The 18,357-nt window shown below is 33.3% G+C and overlaps 2 protein-coding genes across 3 annotated transcripts in view; one reads left to right on the top strand and one right to left on the bottom strand.

Annotated features, from left to right (window-relative positions):
- LOC114331430 (uncharacterized) overlaps window positions 1-4,970 on the top strand; it is a 31,286-nt gene extending 26,316 nt beyond the window's left edge. The window contains exon 3 of the mRNA XM_028281010.2: window positions 4,198-4,970. Coding sequence (XP_028136811.1) covers window positions 4,198-4,896 — 699 coding nt within the window. The 3' untranslated portion in view covers window positions 4,897-4,970. The remainder of the gene's footprint in view (window positions 1-4,197) is intronic.
- Window positions 4,971-14,593: 9,623 nt separating this feature from the next.
- The window catches only part of LOC114331431 (E3 ubiquitin-protein ligase siah-1), an 87,585-nt gene continuing 83,821 nt past the window's right edge, over window positions 14,594-18,357 (bottom strand). For both annotated transcript variants that reach the window (XM_028281011.2, XM_028281012.2), the window contains exon 3: window positions 14,594-17,442. In XM_028281011.2, the coding sequence (XP_028136812.1) occupies window positions 16,684-17,442 (759 nt within the window). In that variant the 3' untranslated portion in view covers window positions 14,594-16,683. The remainder of the gene's footprint in view (window positions 17,443-18,357) is intronic.

The following is an 18,357-nucleotide window of genomic DNA, read 5'->3' as shown; positions in this document are numbered from 1 at the left end:
GATAAAATGAGTAATTCTAAGCAACTTCTGTTCTATAGAGCTTTTTCACTAAGTCAATACTTGTTGAGTTATTTGCGAGTGTATATGTTCATTTTTAACAAAAATAAAACATGTTTTTGGACGGTTTTTGGCATATAACTCAAAAAGCAAGTATTTTAGCGAAAAAATATTCTTAGCAAAAATATAGCTTATAAAAACATTTAAAAAATGGTGTATGCATGAAGACTTTAGACTCACTAGAAGCAGAGCTGTAGCTAATGAAAAATAGGTTTTTATTCGTCAAATGCCAAATTGAATATTTCACCGTGAAATTACCAAAAAACGGAGCACTTTCGTGGAAAACTCATTACAACTTTTGTAAAGTGTTTAAAAAAAAGTTTATTCTTGTTTTTTTTTTAAAACTTCTAACATTAAAATTAAGTGAGTTACACTCAAAATATTGTTGGTCCCTTTATTTTTTGGGAAAAAAAATCGCGAAAATCACCCCCTAATTAGCTTCCTAAATAAAATTAATCGTTATTGCTTTACAAGTTACTTTCCTTATGCATTATTGGTATGACCTATAAGTTTCATTGGTTCAAAGTGCTTATTTTTTAAAAAATTGCTTTTAAAATAAAACATTTATTTTAATTTTGAAAAAATTTTTTTTAAGTTAACTTAAAAATTATTAGTAATACCACAAATCTCAAAGAGTAATAAAATTTTTTTGTTTTCTTAGACAAAAATTGGTTATGCTATGGCTGTTCAAAATTTGCCTAAACTCGTGATTAGTTACTCGTTCAAGCCATTTTAACTACAGTATTTTAAAAAATAAACACTTTGAACCGATGAAACTTACAGATCATATAGAGAATACACAATTAAAGTAACTTATGAAGCGATAGCGATTAAATTTATTTGGGGTGCTAATTAGGGGGTGATTTTCGTGATCCTTTTTACCAAAAAATAAGAGGGACCAACAATATTTTGAGCGTAACTTACTTACTTTTAATGTTAGAACTTTTTTTGAAAAACAAAAATAAACCTTTTTTTAAACACTTTCAAAAAGTTGTAATGAATTTTCCCCGAAAAGTGCTTCGTTTTTTGGTTATTTTACATTGAAATATTCGATTTGGAATTTGACGAAGAAGAATCTACAACTCTGCTTCTACTGGGTTTACAGACTTCATGCGTACACCCTTTTTTCCATTTTTTATATGCTATATTTTAGCCAAGAATATTTTTTTCGATAAAATATTTACTTTTTGAGGTATTTGCAAAAAACCGTCTAAAACATGTTTTTTCTTGTTAAAAATGAACATACTCATTCGCAAATAACTCGAAAAGTATTGACTTCGGGAAAAACTCTATAGAAATAGAACAAAGAGTTGTTTAGAATTAGTCATTTTATTTAATTCCGGACTTATTTTGAATGTATATTTTTCACCCCCCAAGAAGGGGGTATCCCCTCCATTTTTGTAAAATTAGAATTAGAATTCTAATCAAAATTAGAATTTTGTAAATGTAGAATTCTAAACTTTTTCTTATATAATAATAGACCATTTCAACTACATATTTGCAAATTTTCATCCTTTATTTTTTTTGGGGTCAGATTGTTCTTTGATCGGGCTATTTAACCCGTCCAAAAAATAAATTTTCTCGAGGTCTGCAAAGTAGGTTTCCGTGGTGATGATGAACTCCTCGTTTGACTTAAATTTCTGCCCGACGAGAGACTTCAAGTTTGGAAACAAAAAGAAATGCAGGACCAAATCTGGAGAATTCGGTGGACGAGACAGCAGTTCGTAGCAGTCTACAAGAATGTATTACACGATAGTAGATTTAAAGACTAAGTTTTCACTCTAATGGCATATAAAACAACATAATGCTATTCTACATCCCACCAGAATGAAAACAATGGGAACCTTCTCTGGTTACACCTCCGAGGCTTCTACAATTTGCAATCCATACGGATACTGAGACTAAGGACTCATAAGGAAAGATTGGACTAGAATATGGTTCGGCTGTGTTTTCGTTTTGCAACGAAATTGAAAATGGTTATTCATTTTTGATAGTAGATTTCTCTTGCGATAGTGGCCCCGTCGCGTCGGGCAGAGAGGCAATTACTTATCGCAGCGTTTCCCAACCGGTGGGTCGCGACCCACTAGTGGGTCGCGGACAGATTTCAGGTGGGTCGCGGACAGATTTCAGGTTGTTCGCGGCGTGGCTCTTACAGTAGCTGAATATATTACATTATATCGACGCTGTCAAGCCAAAACGGCATAAACGACATTAACTTGATTTTTCAGGAAACACAAAAAACTGATTATTTTTATTTTTACCAATTCTGCTTATCTGCAAACTGACTCAAAAAATTGGTGATTTTTTTTTCAAATTTTAATATTTTGTAAACATTAATGTGGCTGAAAATACTACGGGAAATAAATTAAAAACTAGAAAATGGCGCTTATGTCCAATCAATGTATACCATTGGTGAATATGCCAAACTTACCTCTGGCGTTTGCGTCGATCGCATTGTTGTAAGGTTAACCAAAATGGCGTTTAAAAGGGATATATGCCATTAATGAAAAAAAAAACGAAAATTAAAAATTGTCGTTTATGCCAACAAGAACAAATTACGAAATTACGAAGATTTTTGATAGGTTTTATTTTTTATTAATCAAAAATACATTCTAAGTTAAAAACAAAACCCTAAATTAAATTCTTTAAAAATGTGTTTGGTGCTAGGATGAAATACTTAAAAGTAAATAATACTCAAATAGAAGAGCTATACAAAAATTGGTATAAAAATAAAACTCAAAAAACACTTTCAAAGAACAACAACTTAAAATCTAAGAAAACACAAAAATCAGAGGTACATAAAAATAGTTATTTTTTAATTTCTAAAACAAATAAGAAAATAATTATTCACAAAAATAACATAAGATTTACTTCTTTTATATAGTTTAAAATAAAAGTTAGTAAAAAAAAAACAGAAAAATAACAGAAAAATATTTAACAACTTTTAACTTTTAAGCAATTTAAAAAAAAAATCACTCCGTTTCATCTTCTACATCTGTTTCATCCAGTTGATCTGGAACTATGTTGTTCATTTTAAGAGATAAATATTCTGCATGATACTCTGGTTTAATAATTCTGTTGCTAAGTTTAAACATGATGTGAGATCGTTACTAAATATTTATTCTTCTGCTGCAACGTCTGGTGGTTCCTCAAAGATGATAATGTCATTGCTAAAAGCTTCTGCAATGTTGGCATTATAAATGTCATAAACCTCTAAGGGGAATATAGGGGAATTATTGCCAGTCTGTATATCATTTTGTGCTACTTCGGTATATGGCTTATTTTCATTTAGTAAGACCATTATTTTTTACTTCTGCTATTCATCTCCAACAAAAATATTATGGCATAAACGCCAAAAATCAATCGCCATTTTTAGCTATATAAAATTGATTTGAACTATATGGTGTAGTACAAAAAGAACTGTTCATCACACTAGTACAAAGTTATAATAAAACATTTTAAAATAAGCTTTTTATTTGCGCAATTTTTAAAAAAGAAACCTGCATAAGAATACCATTGAGGAATGGCGCTTGTGTCAACCACGATGTAAATATTTGGTTTTGGCATAAACGCCTCATAGTTTTTAATGAAATTCAGGGTGTTTATGCTTCAAAAATCAATACAAATTGAAAATATTGCAGAGGTAAGTAATATCATGTTACTTATCCATAAAAATTGTAAAAATACATACCTTTACTATTATTACTGGACCGAACTGTACACAATGATAATCTTATGGGCACTGGCGGTTGTGTCAATCGGTGTTCACGTCGACCTTCACGTGCGTGACTAGACTGGCGTTTATAATAACTTTAAACCAATATTACACCTATTTCACTTTGTTTTCGGTTATGCCGCGGTGACTGTCTGGTGCGGAAATTAAAATCCTATTTTTCCGTGCATCTACCTCAAAACTGGTCATTTTGGCGTTTATGCCGTTCTGGCTTGGCAGCGTCGATATATATCTTTATGGGTGAGTGATGGGTCGCGGATATAAAAAACATCAGAAGGTGGGTCGCCAGACGTAAAAGGTTGGGAACCACTGACTTATCGGATCAAACACGTATATTTCATTATATTTTATACAAATTGACATGTTTTTGATGAGTATAATATTTCAATGATTTTTTTTTGTTTTAGGTTTGTTTTGAATATATGATACCCCCCATCCATCAGTGTATCACAGGTCATAGTATATGCCTCTCATGTAAAGAAAGTGTTAAAGAGTGTCCAACTTGTAAAAAAGGATTTGATAACACTCAAAATTTTCTACTTGCTCAAATTGTGCAACATATCAATTATCCTTGTAAGCACAAGAAATGTAAGTTTTTAGGGAAATATACAGATATTAAGCAGCATGAGGCCACATGTGTTTATTCGCCGTTCAATTGTCCATTAAAAGACCATCTTGATTGTGATCAAAAAATACCATTCGATCAAATTTATGAGCACGTTGCAAATAACCACGCTGAGAATTTATTACAGATGGACGTTGTAGCAATACCATTTTTTGAGGGGGAAACTCTTGAAGAATGTTTTATTATCAAATTCAGGAAGAAACTCTTCAGGCTGTATTTCCTGTATAAAGATAATGTATTTAATTTCACTGTACAGTTAATCGGCCCTTCGGATGGTAGTTCCAAATACCAATTTGAAATAGATATTTTAGATAATGCCTGTGGAAAGTATAGGGCATATATGACTAATTGTTGTGGTTCTATGACCAGTTTTCTTACCGCCTTTGATAACGAAAAAGTAGTTGTTAAATTTACTGAGGACCAGATTATGCGACTGATCAAAGATGAATTATGTTTCAGGGTTAGAATATCTACAAACTAAAGTGCTGTGAATCATTTTAAGTCTATTAAGAATTTGTATTATTGGTTTACAGCTAATAAATATGTTATTCATGATATATACTTATTATTGTTTTTCCATCTATGTCAGGGGTGGGTAAATACTTTTAAGCGTGGGCCAAAATGAAATTTTCGAAATGTTTCGCGGGCCGGAGGACTATACCACGTACGTACGCTGCGTTGTGCACACGCAAATGTTTTTGGTGGAGTTTTTCCCTGCCCAAGAAATTTTGTTGACAAAAATACTATAAGGATCAGTTTAAAGCATTTAGACAAAAAAATTTGACTGTTAACACGTTGACGGACAGTGCGTTAAATGTATAAGCAAGTGTTGTGACACTATAAATTTTGCAAAGTAGAATATGGACATTGTTGAACTTCTTTTAGCGCTTATAGTTTATGGAAACAATAAGTTTTTTAACATTTTTTGTAAAACGTAGACCTCTATAGACGTTCTATCCGTCAACGTGTTAAATAATAGATATTAGTAATAATAAATTGTCTTACTTGGATGTACATGTGAACAATTTGTGCCCAGTAAAACATGTCACGTAATTTTTCAAGAATATGGTCCATTGTATTAAGTCATAACAAGGATCGAGACAAAAAATGAAGATATTGAACAAGTGGACAAAATGATTCTGCATTACAGAAGATCTAAATCCGAAATCAGAAATTCGATCAAGAATATGGCACTCAAGACCAGCCTTTTTGAAGATGGGGAAATTTCTGAGTAACCAAAGACTCAATCTGCAAATCCGTTATCGCATGGTAAAATATTATATTTATGTCTGTTCGCTAAACTCAGACGCAACTTTCTAGATGTTTTAGTCGGTAATTTTGCCAATTTTAGTAAGATTGGCAAAAAAAATTCCTAAATAGTTAGTAATTTTGCCAATTTTTGCAAAATTGGACTTATATAGTCATATATATTATATATGACTAATTGTTGTTGTCCTATGACCAGTTTTCTTACCGCCTTTGATAACGAAAGTAGTTGTTACATTTACCAACTGATAGTATGGGATCCGACTATAGGCCGATCTGTAGGTACCCATCTGCTTGCCGGATGAAACATTGTTTTTATTAAATTTCATACATAGACAAATATTTTTAGTTTGGATTGCCTATCAAAATCCTGTCATAACTATGCTTAAGGGTTGCCGTATAGGTTGAAATCAATATTTCAAGCACATTTTTTTTAAAGTATGGTAGAATTATTTTATTTTTAAATTAAATAGGCGTATTCAGTACAATTCATAGATTATTTAAGAGAAAATTCAAGAAAAAATATTGCAAAATAAGCCAACGATGGCAAATTTTTAAAGACACCTCAAAAAACAATGAATTTTGCGGTGGACATCAGAACTCATCATTGGATCATGGTCAACAAAAAATTCAAAAAGATTCTATTAGCTTATGAGTTTTGTCGAGGCAACGCTGTTTAGTTTTTTAGTGTTATCGAATTTTGACTTTTTGATATCAAGTCAAAACAATGAATTTTTTTGCAAAAATAGGTGAAAATCAACATACAGTAAAACCTCCGTTAATCGAAACATTTTTAACCGAAACATCGTTTAACCGAAATGGCTGACAGTTTCTATAATTTCGTCAATAAAAAGTGAATTTAGAAAAAGCAATAAAATTAAGGAAAATGAACATGTTTAGAGTGTTTTTTTTAAAGAAATCTTCTATTTTCTTGTGTTTTCCTTTGACAACGATGTTTTGCAGCTATATCTCTCCAATACTATGTAATTTGATGTAAGGAGAATACAAAAAAGAATGTGTGTGTACTTTGTACGCACGTAAGAAGTTATACTTCTATTATATGATTTAAACGAAATTAATATACTTTTTATTTATATTTTGTTTAAATATTAAACTAATTTCTACTTACTACTTCTCAAACATTTTTATTAGAACAGTGCCAAAAATTAAAATAATAAAAGAATAAAACACACACAAACACATTAAACAAGCCACAAATGATGTCTGAACATTAATTGTCGAAAATTTTTTTACTAAATACGTATTTTCTGAAAATACAATTATATAATAAATATACTTACAATCATAAAATGTATTAAAAAAAACAAAAAAGAAAGTTTCTATTGGGACTCGAACCAGCGCTGATAAGAGCGGTTGGTATTGGAATTCATTCGCCTTCTCCGCTTAGCCACGGACACTATGTGTCATTATTTACGAAGATCGACTAACTAAACGGATTAAACTTGTGATATTTTGATATTTTGAAAATTGATCAAATTATTTTAATTTTGAATTGAAATAATTTAGAATTGAAAAAATACAACAAAACATAGAGTAAAAAAACAATATATTAGGTGAATATTGATAGAAATTTTGATGGTAATCAAATTATATAAATAAAAGTATTACATACTATGTATTTTGGCAGATCAAATAGGTAGGTTTATACCCATGATACATTAACAATTATTACGTACCTGTTGCTTTTAAAAACTATTTAAAAGTCACTACAATATTATAAACTTTTTTGTTTCTGTCCTCACAACAATAAAACTAATATATTATACATTTGTTTACCTTTACCTTTACCTCCAAACCACAGCTGCCATATCGGATAATTTTTGACATGTCATTTGAACATCCAATCAGAACAAAGTTATAATGCGCATGCGCCGGGCTGATAGGTTTTAACATATAAAAAAATCACCCTCTATCGCCGGTAAAGAAGTATAACTTCAAAAACAATGTTATTGTTATCCGAAACGGCTTCCCCCCCCCCCAATTATTTCGGAGCAACGGAGCATTTCGGTAACGGTTTTACTATTTATTATTGTTAAGCAAAAAAATAACAAAACACGAATTGTAGTAAAGAAAAAAGAGACGTTCTCACAAACAATTTATTTTACAACTGACGACCGGTTTCGCTGTCTACTCTTTGCACAGCATCTTTAGGTCCGGGTTAAAGTAAAATTAAATGCTACAAACAAAAAACCAGAGTTAGTTAGTGGTCTGGTTTAAATCAAAAGTTAATGATCAAGCCAATATCAAAGTACATATATTTATGCATACACATAAATGCCCACATGTACGTACTTGTTTATGTGTATGCATAAATATATGTACTTTGATATTGGCTTGATCATTAACTTTTGATTTAAACCAGACCACTTAACTACCTCTGGTTTTTTGTTGTTTGTAGCATTTAATTTCATAGGCGTAACCAGGGGGGTTTTGGTTATAACCCCCCCCCCGATTGGGATGTACTTTGAGCTCTATATACGCTTAACACCATACCCCTTCCAGTAATTGTAACCCCCACTGAGGAGTATCCTGGTTACGCCTGTGCTTAATTTTACTTTAACCGGGACCTGAAGATGCTGTGCAAAGTGTAGACAGCGAAACCGGTCGTCAGTTGTAAAATAAATTGTTTGTGAGAACGTCTTTTTTTTCTTTACTACAATAGTATGGACTCACAAATGCAACCCATTCATTATATAAAACAAGAAATATCTGGACAGCGTTACCTCAAGGAATGTCTAAAGAAAATATAGGTATACAAAATTCCAGGTGGGTTGGTCAAGTAGCTTTGAGTTACAATGTCTACAGTCTTTGAAAAAAGCTGTTTTGAGAAAAACCGCGTTTAAAGTATTGTCAACTTTTATTTTCAATTTTTTTGTCTGTCAAATCGTAATTGATGCACACCGGAGTATTTTCTTGAATCGCGGAGTAATTAACAAACGAAAATGAGAACAGCTTGTGACCGTTTCTCACTACGCTCAAGCGCGCTGGGGCTGATCGCAAAGTAAGTAGAAGGAGGGAGGTACGGAGATAGTGTTGAATATCCCTACCTTCGACTTGCTTTACAGCAGGTTCGCGCCAGCACGCTTGAACATAATGAACAACGGTCAACAGCTGTTCTCATTTTCTTTTTGTAAATTACTCCGCGATTCAAAAAGATATTCCGGTGTGCATCATTTTACGATTTGACAGACAAAAATGAAATTGAAAATAAAAGTTGACAATACTTCAAACGCTTTTTCCTCAAAACTGCTTTTTTCAAAAGCTGTAGACATTGTAACTCAAAACTACTTGACCGACCCACATGGAATTTTGATATATTTTCTTTAGACATTCCTTGAGGTAACGCTGTCGAGATATTTTTTGTTGTATGCTTATTTTTTGTTTAACAATAATAAATATGTTGATTTTCACCCTTTTTGCAAAAAAAATCGTTGTTTTGACTTCCGAGTGATATCAAAAAGTCAAAAGACGATAAAACTAAAAAACTCCACAGCGTTACCTCGAAGCTAATAAAATATTTTTGAATTTTTTGGTTACCATGAGCTAATGATGAGTTCTGATGTCCACCGCAAAATTCATTATATTTTGAGGTGTCTTCAAAAATTTGCCACCGTTGGCTTATTTTTCAATATTTTTCTTAAATAATCTATGAGTTGTACTAAATATGTCTATTTAATTTAAAAATAAAGTAATTCTACCCTACTTTCAGAAAAAATGTGCTTGAAATATTGATTTCAACCCCTACGACCGCGACCCCCCCCCCTTAAGCATAACTATGACACGATTTTGATAGGCAACCCATGCTAGAAATAAGTGTCTATGTCTAAAATTTAATAAAAAAAATGTTTCATCCAGCAAGCAAATGGGTACAGATCGACCTATGCCTATATTCGGATCTTAGACTACGAGGACCAAATTATGCTGCTGATCAAAGATGAGTTATGTTTCAGGGTTAGAATATCTATAAACTAAAATGCTGTGAATAATTTTAAGTATACTAAGAATTATTCTATTATTCGTTTACAGCTAATAAATATGTTATTCATGATACTTGTGATTGTTTTTCCATTTATCAATTAAAATTTTTACAAAACACTATACTCCCTTCGTCAGGAACGAAATTGTCACCAACACCAAACCTCGAAAAATCATACGAAGAAGCTGAATTTTGCTGAGAATGTCACTATGGGTACCCAAAAAGATGCAAAATGGTTTCCCACTCTTACCCGCGAGGTTTCCGAAGGGATTAGGGTTTTAAACGTTTTGGACTATTTATAAGGTGAAAGTTTAAATTCAGCGTTGTTTAGCCATATTTCAAATGCCTCATAGTTGCTGCCAAAAATTAAAATCGAAATTTCATGTTACAGGTGTTGAAAATTATACTGTAACCATGGAAATTCCATAGTTACCGGTCCATGGAAGTACACTGACGCTTATGAAATTTTGACACAGTTGACATTTCATAGGTTAATTAAGTTATATCGGCGACTTGTGTTTTTAGTCTGCTTTTATATAAAAAAACAGTTGTTTTATGAACTCTTTATAGCGATGTATTAGTATAATATATAATATTCATGGATTACCGTCGAAGGTCGACATGATCAACCACAAACGATGATTTGGTGGTTTTTCTAATGATATTATTGGGTGTGAATCTGTCTTTTGAGAGTTTACTCCTCCTGGTTTAAAAACAGGGTATAACAACATATACTTTAAGTACCGAAATTAGGCTATTAAACATGGTGAAGAGCAGAGGACCAAGTTGATGCAAAAAATACTTGTAAAATTTGGTCTGAGAAATGGAACCTAGGTTTAATATGACCATTACACAAAAAAGGGGAACCAACTACAATGCAATAATTACCGCGGAATAGCTCTCCTAAATACAGAACACAAGATATTGTCAACCATCTTGCATGAGAGGTTGAAGCCCTATACCGAGCGTTCCTAGGAGAATATCAAGCAGGTGTCAGGCGTACACGTTCAACGTGTTAACCAGATCTTAACACTACTACAAATTCTCAAAATAGCGCAAATGGGTTCTGAATCGGAAACAACAAAAATTAAAATCTTTAATAGTTGCATTAAAAGTATACTGCTCTATGGAGCAGAAACATGGAAACAGGACGAAAATACAACTAAAAAACTACAAACATTTGTAAACAAATCTCTAAGAAAAATCCCCAAAATATACTGGCCAAACAAAATAACCCAACATACTTGAATAATAGGAAACAACTAGTTCGAGCAAATGATACTGACTCTAGTCTCAAAAACATTGTATGTGGAGTACCACAAGGTTCAGTATTGGGTCCTCTACTGTTCCTTATCTTTATAAATGACATCACTAACTTAAAAATCGATGGAAAAATTTTTCTTTTTGCTGATGATACCAGTATCACTTGGAGCAACTCAACTATTGCATCTCTTCATGCAACTATAACTTCTGATTTGCTTACGATAAAAACCTGGTCTGACTCTAATTTACTCTCTTTTAACGTGGATAAGACAGTAGTATTATCCAATAAAAGTGCTCTTCAACCCCTGCTTGTTAATAAAAGCCAGATCTCTACCGTTGATTCTGTCAAATTTCTTGGTATTTTTTTAGACAGCAACCTCAAATGGTCCCTTCATATCGATTTGTTAAGTAAGAAACTCGCCTCAGCCTGCTATGCTATAAGATCTGTTTCGAAAGAACTCAATTTAGCATCTTCTAAACTAACATGTTTTTCCTTGTTCGAGTCTCATCTTCGATATGGTCTTCCTTTTTGGGGTTCTAGTACAGCTGCCCAATTAGATGTTATTTTTAAATTACAAAAAAGAGCAATAAGGTACCTGTTTGGCCTCAGAAGAACAACACATTGCAGAAGTTACTTCAAAGATCACGGCATTTTAACCCTTACATCTTTATATATTTTAGAAACTGTTTGCTTAATTCGTAAACACATGCATGTCTTTTCAGCAAGGCCTCGTCATGACTACTCCACCAGAAATTCAAATTTTGATGTCTATTTACCGATCCCGTCCTCTGAGTTAGTAAAGAAATCTATATTATATTCCGCAAAAAAACTATACAACCATCTTCTTTTACAACTCAAATCTGCAACATCTTTCCCCAAGTTCCGTAAAATGATAAAAGCTCATCTATCTAAAAGACCATATTATTCAGTAGAAGAGTTTCTTAATGACTAACTAAGAAATTACAGTAATGTACAAGTAACCAAACTTATCTATATTTGGGTGTCACATGCAGCAGCTTAAACTTATTAGTTTCTATGTTTATAAATAGTTTACTTTGTTGTATGCTCACTTTGCAATTTCTATAAATTGTTGCAATATATCGATTTTGTTTTTTTTTCTTTACTTTATTAACTTATATTTTGTATTTATGTATATTTTTTTTATATTGACGATTTATCAAATTTCAGAAAATTGTATTTGTTATATATTATTTATTTATTTTTTCTGACTTTAATTAAGCTTTGTCCATAAAATTTGTATAATTTTCAGTGACAATAAAGCATACTTCTATTCTATCTACTACAGTCAAGGGAAAAAAATGGAAATGGATCGGCACACTTTGAGGAAATACCAAAGCAGCATAGCAAGACAAGCACTTGAATACCAACCAGAGGGGAAAAGAAAGAGGCAGACCAGACAACAGCTGGAAAAGAACAACAACTAGAGAATACGAAAAAATTGGACTAAGATGGGGCGAAGTCAAAAAGAGAGCAAAAGAAGAGAGTGGAGGGAATTAGTTCACAATTTATCCAGAGAATAAAAACAAAAGAAGATGCGCTGTCCCGGCCAGACAGCAATTTTAAACTTTTGGCCAAGAAACGCATAAGCGCTCAATACTTCACAAGGGGGGATGGAACGAGAGAGAGAATGGGTTCTTAATTTGGCAGTAAGGTTGAATAAGGCAGGAAGACGCGCTGGTGTGTCAGCTTATCATAGCCTTAACAAAGTCGCGTAAAACGCCAATTTAGATAGCAGAGGAACTAGATTTGATATATTAGTCCAAATTCCAGCATAGTATGCTGACGACGTGGACAGTATAGGGCTAGAACCACGGAAACACTAAAAGAGCTAGTAGTAGCAGCAGACCGAATGAGATTACATATAAATCAAAATAAAACTAAATTCATGCCGACTAACAACAACACAAGAGCTAGAAATGTTGGTACATCTAATTTTCACTGACCAAAACTTCGAAGCGGTCTAAGAGTTGATATATCTAGGGAAATCGGTTAACCCCAATAATAAAACAGCGGAAATAGAAAAAGCGAATCATAATTGCAAATAGGTGTTACGAAGGATCGAAGAAAACTGAGGTGCTTACTTAGGCGGGGTAATACAGGATGCCGAGAAGATCGGTGTTACTAACTAGAAAATCCAAACAAGGGACAGAGACGAAATCTTGAGGTCATGTTCCTTTAAGGGTGGTAGCACTGTGATGATGGACTATTTCGATAAAAACAATTTTATCATTTACATTTGTATATACATATTCATCCGCGGTGATTTGAGAATACAGACTGAATCAATGACAACAATATTAGCCTAAGAGCTGGGAGCGGATTTTGTGTGTGATAAGTAATATGGAAAAACTATACAGGGATATGTTGAATTAGTTGTGTACATGACATTCCCCAACGGCCGGAAACCAGAGTGGGGGGGGGGACGAGGGTAGTTATAAGGGGTCAAAGTCGCGGTTTCTATTATTTTTTTGTGACGCTCATGATGGAGATAGTGCACCAAAATTTTGGAGTAAGTAGGTCAAGACGTAACTCAGTTTGGGGTAAAAAGGGGTGGTAGGCACGGGTGAGTATAAAAATATAGTGGTTTTTTTGCCGTTCGTAATCGAGATAGTGCACCAAAATTTGGGAATAAGTAGATCATGACATTATCAAGTAACATCTCCAGGGGCGGAACGCTGTGTGGGGGACAAATGTTGTGCTGCGTCACAAAAAAAAAACAATACAAACTGCGACTTTGAACCCTTAAAACTACCCTCATCCCCAACTCAGGTTTCCGCCCCTGGAGATTTTGCTTAGTTACGTCATGATCTACTTACTCCCAAATTTTGGTTCACTATGTCGATCACGAACGTCACAAAAGATCCCTTATAATTTTTATATTCACCCCTTTGTCGGCCACGCAGCGTTCCATCCCTGGAGATTTTACTTAGTTACGTCATGACCTACTTATTCCCAAATTTTGGTGCACTCGATCATGAGTGTCACAAAAAAAAAATATAAACCGCGACTTTGATCCCTTATAACTACCCTCGTCCCCCACTCTGGTTTACGGCCGTTGGGGAAAGTCATGTACACAACTAATTCAACATATCTCCGTACAGTTTTTCCATATTACTTATCACGCACAAAATCCGCTCTATCTCTCCGATTATATGGCAGCTACCGTCTGTCAAAGTTCGTAAGTCTCTATATGTTTCTCATCTTTTAACATCTACCATTAATTTGGTTTTAGTTTCGTTTCGATTTTTACTTATATTTCCAGCACAATAGATGTATATTTATGACTCATAGTCTCACTTACTCTCGCCTTGCAGTCCCTACATTCACTTATTTTGATTTGGTTTCTTGTCATATATATGCGATAATAATCCACTTTTCTATGAGCTAAGTTTTACTTATTCTTTTTTAAATCATGTTTGTGTTAACAATCATCATATGCTTCCCGAACATTTTACCACAGCGGATGCAATCTATTCTTTCGAAAACGTATTGTTGCAATTGTTTTTTTTTATGGTCTGAAAATATTTTCAGACATTAGGATTTCTACCAGCATCATTTTACCATGCCATCAGTGGATCATAAATCAAGGATGGTCGCTGTTATCATTTGGGTTAATAATAAAAATACCTATTTTAGAAATGAAACGATTTAATTAACTGTTATAAAAATACATATAAATCTAACAAATGTTTGGTTCTTATGACTACGTATCTAATGATTAGGGTAAGGTGGGTTTCAACTAAATAAAACTTCTTGTAACGTGAAGTTCAGTATGGAACGGATTTCAAATTTAGCCGCAAGTATTAAACGAAAGAGCTACACATGTGAGTGGCAACGTCGTTAATCTTACGACATAGTAGCACACGTTTTGTTGGTAGTTACGTTTGAGGTTATACAAAGAGCAGGAAAGGGTTTTTTCCACCTACCTCTACCGAAAGTATACTTTTCCGGACCTGATTGTAGGGAGCAAAGTTGTACTTTTCCTCCCTAGGGAGGAAAATATTTTTCCTCCCTAGGGAGGAAAAGTAAAAATGACGTCATGGTATTTCATTCATGAAATATAACTTATTGACGCCCTGTATAATATCTATTTTCTATTACGAAGTATCTATACATTTTAACGTTTATTTATAAAACATCCTGTATTTTGCAGAATGGTAAAAAACAGTAAATTGTTATTTTGATTTAACAATGTTTACATTAATAATTTGACTTATATTTGACAGTTGACAGTTATATTGTACCTACTTGTTGTTTTAGTTCTAATAAATTTTGTTGGTTAGTTACATAAATAAATTAAATAAAAATGAAAAAATTACTTGTTATTTGAGGAAGGTGGAAAACCCATATGTATAACATGGGAGTAAAGTGCCTTTTCCTCCCTTGAATGATTACTGCCCTCCGCTACGCGTCGGGCAGTAAACTTCATTCTCGGGAGGAAAAGTTACACTTTCCTCCCTTGTTATACAAATAGCTATTTCCAAGGCTTGTCATGTATCGCTTACTGCATTTTAATTTTTATTGAATATTTTCGGTTAGTATTGCAGAAATTTGAATTGATTTGATACATTTATGTTTTCTCGTTATATTTTGTTAGTAATTAAAAGATGCGCACTTGCCCCAGAGATTTATCACATGAGGCAAGTGCGTTTTTTGTGTCAGGTAGAGATGGTCAGAAATTACGCCCGAAAGACGGAGAGAGGTTTGCTCTATTCAGCAGAAGCCCTTAACAGTGCCTTAAGGGATATAAGAAATCAGAATTTCACTGTCAAGGGAGCATCGTCCTTATACAGTGTCCCAGTGACAAAATTATGGGATCACTTAAGTGGAAGAACAGGTGCGAAGGTATCTGCGCACTTGCCCCAGAGATTTATCACATGAGGCAAGTGCGTTTTTTGTGTCAGGTAGAGATGGTCAGAAATTACGCCCGAAAGACGGAGAGAGGTTTGCTCTATTCAGCAGAAGCCCTTAACAGTGCCTTAACGGATATAAGAAATCAGAATTTCACTGTCAAGGGAGCATCGTCCTTATACAGTGCCCCAGTGACAAAATTATGGGATCACTTAAGTGGAAGAACAGGTGCGAAGGTATCAGAACAAGGTCGATATACTGATATTCCATTCGCAGAAGAAAAGCAATCTTATCTTAATTTATATACAACATAAATTAAGATAAATTGTACAATTTTTGCCCTTAAATTAAGTAATTTTTCATTTTGTGGCGAGTTAGTCGACCCTTCTGAAGTTATTATTTTGTTTTTAACATTATGCTTATTATTAATTTTTTTTTCAGAACTGTGTGCCGAAAAACCTAGCAACTAAGTACACTTACCCCGTAATGCAATTCAAGGAAAATATATAAAACTACGCCCAGAAGACGCAGTTACCTCAAACTGACGGGGCAAGTGCGCTATGGCGATATGTAAGGAAAAAAATCATGACTACTAATCGTGAAATGTCACAAGATTTGGGATCTTTTTTAAATAAAGCTCATTGTCAAAGTACTTCGTGCACGTACCTCGATTTGGCAGAAGTAATCCAATTGAAGCAGTGATACAATTAAAATCAAATATGAATAAAAGGGTGTGCCCCACCTTACCCTAATGAAACAAGAAATGGAATATCATGGTTAGTTATTCTAGTATCTAATGGTTAACAAATACAAAATGCTTAAATCTAATGGATAACAAATACAAAAATAAAATACAAACTTAAAAATATTTAGCCTTTGACGATTCTGATTCGTAAGTTAATAGTATCAGAATAAAAACCAATAATTTGTTCAAGATAAATTTTAACACATTTGCCATCCTTGAAGCGTTCATCTGCAGATGAAATTGCTGAAACTAAACCCACATTAAAGCATTTTCTCTTTAATCCACCTAAATCGATTACATCGGCCTCAAATCTATACTCTTTAGCATCTGTGGATCGTCCAATTATCCTGACAGACAAATAAAGCTTTTGCTCGTCATACTTATAATCAAATTGGAAAATCTTCTTGTCATATTTGATTACATAACAACTCTTCGTGTCTTTTTTATTAAAAGGTATAGTGACTTGATCGGATTTTAAAACGACTTCATTGTGATTATTATCGATATGGTCAAGTACTCTGGAATGACTGCCTTGCCAGTCACAGTTGGTGGTGTCTTTTAGCGGGCAAATGAATGGTCCAAATTCACAGCAAGTTTCATGATCTCGTATTTCAGTTGAAATGCAGGAATACGTACAGCCAGCTTTATGATACTTACAAGGATACGTTAAATGCTCTGTCATTTTTTCTAGAGTAAAGTTCCTGGTATCATGGACAGGTACTTTGCAAAGACCACAAATTTCAACTTTTTTCTTACATGGTTCACAGTAACTATGGCCGTTGGCGCATTGGTATATAGGTGGAAGCATATAATCTAAACAAACAGGACACTCCAAATTCGCAAGAAGTGCCCAGATGATATTTGGATTTTGTTTAATATCAGCCTAAAACAATGAGAAAGTTATAAGTAGCAATACAATAATTATTATTACAATTCACATCAATAAGTTGTAAAATAAAAATGGTTCATTTAAGTAAAAAAGATCGTATTGAAAAATTAATAATTGAATGGCTTTCTCCAGTAACATTCTAAGCGACATATTGTTTGAAATCGGGTTTTCTGTGAAGAAATGTTCTATATGAGATCCCAGATATGGGAGAGGTATTTTCATGTTATTGTCATTGAGGTTGGCAGCCCTGTGACTAGCGTCTCCACGCCACTTTTTGGACCTTGTCGCGCAGTAACGTTCCAAGCGCCTGAAGATGTCTATATCACTGCGTGTTAAGTTTGAAACCCTCGTGATATAAATCGGTTAACTGAAGTAAAAGCAGGACACTTAACATCGCCAACTAGTTTAGAAACGTGCATAAAGTTTCTAGAAATGCAAGGAAACCCTATTTAACTGAATATAAAATAACATTTCAACTGCCATTATTCCCGTAAAAAATTACAACAACGTTCTAATCTAAGCGACTGTCGACTAGAACGTTGTTGCAATTAAAATTTTACTATTTTGGTTATAACTTTATTACTACTTTGTGTAACTTAAAAGTTTTACTAGTCATGTTTTCTAAAAAGGTTTACAATAATATTGTTATCATATTTAATATACAGTCGAACCCGCTTATTAGAATCCCTGTTATAGGAATATCCCGGTTTATGGAATATAAATTCGAGTTCCCGAAACGTTTCCATTTACTCCTTAATAAATTTATCCTTTTATTGGAATAGGTTCTAATTAGATAATACCGCTTATTAGCATATTTTGCAGGTCAACGACTATTTTTTTTTTACAATTTTACTAAAAATTTAAATTATGTTTGGTTATTATGGTCAGTCGTCAAGGATTATGGATTAG

This window comes from Diabrotica virgifera, chromosome 7, assembly GCF_917563875.1.
Source record: "Diabrotica virgifera virgifera chromosome 7, PGI_DIABVI_V3a".
In the NCBI taxonomy this organism is placed as follows: Eukaryota; Metazoa; Arthropoda; class Insecta; order Coleoptera; family Chrysomelidae; genus Diabrotica; species Diabrotica virgifera.
Note: the sequence above shows the minus strand (reverse complement) of the source record. Positions and strands in the feature narration are given on the sequence as shown.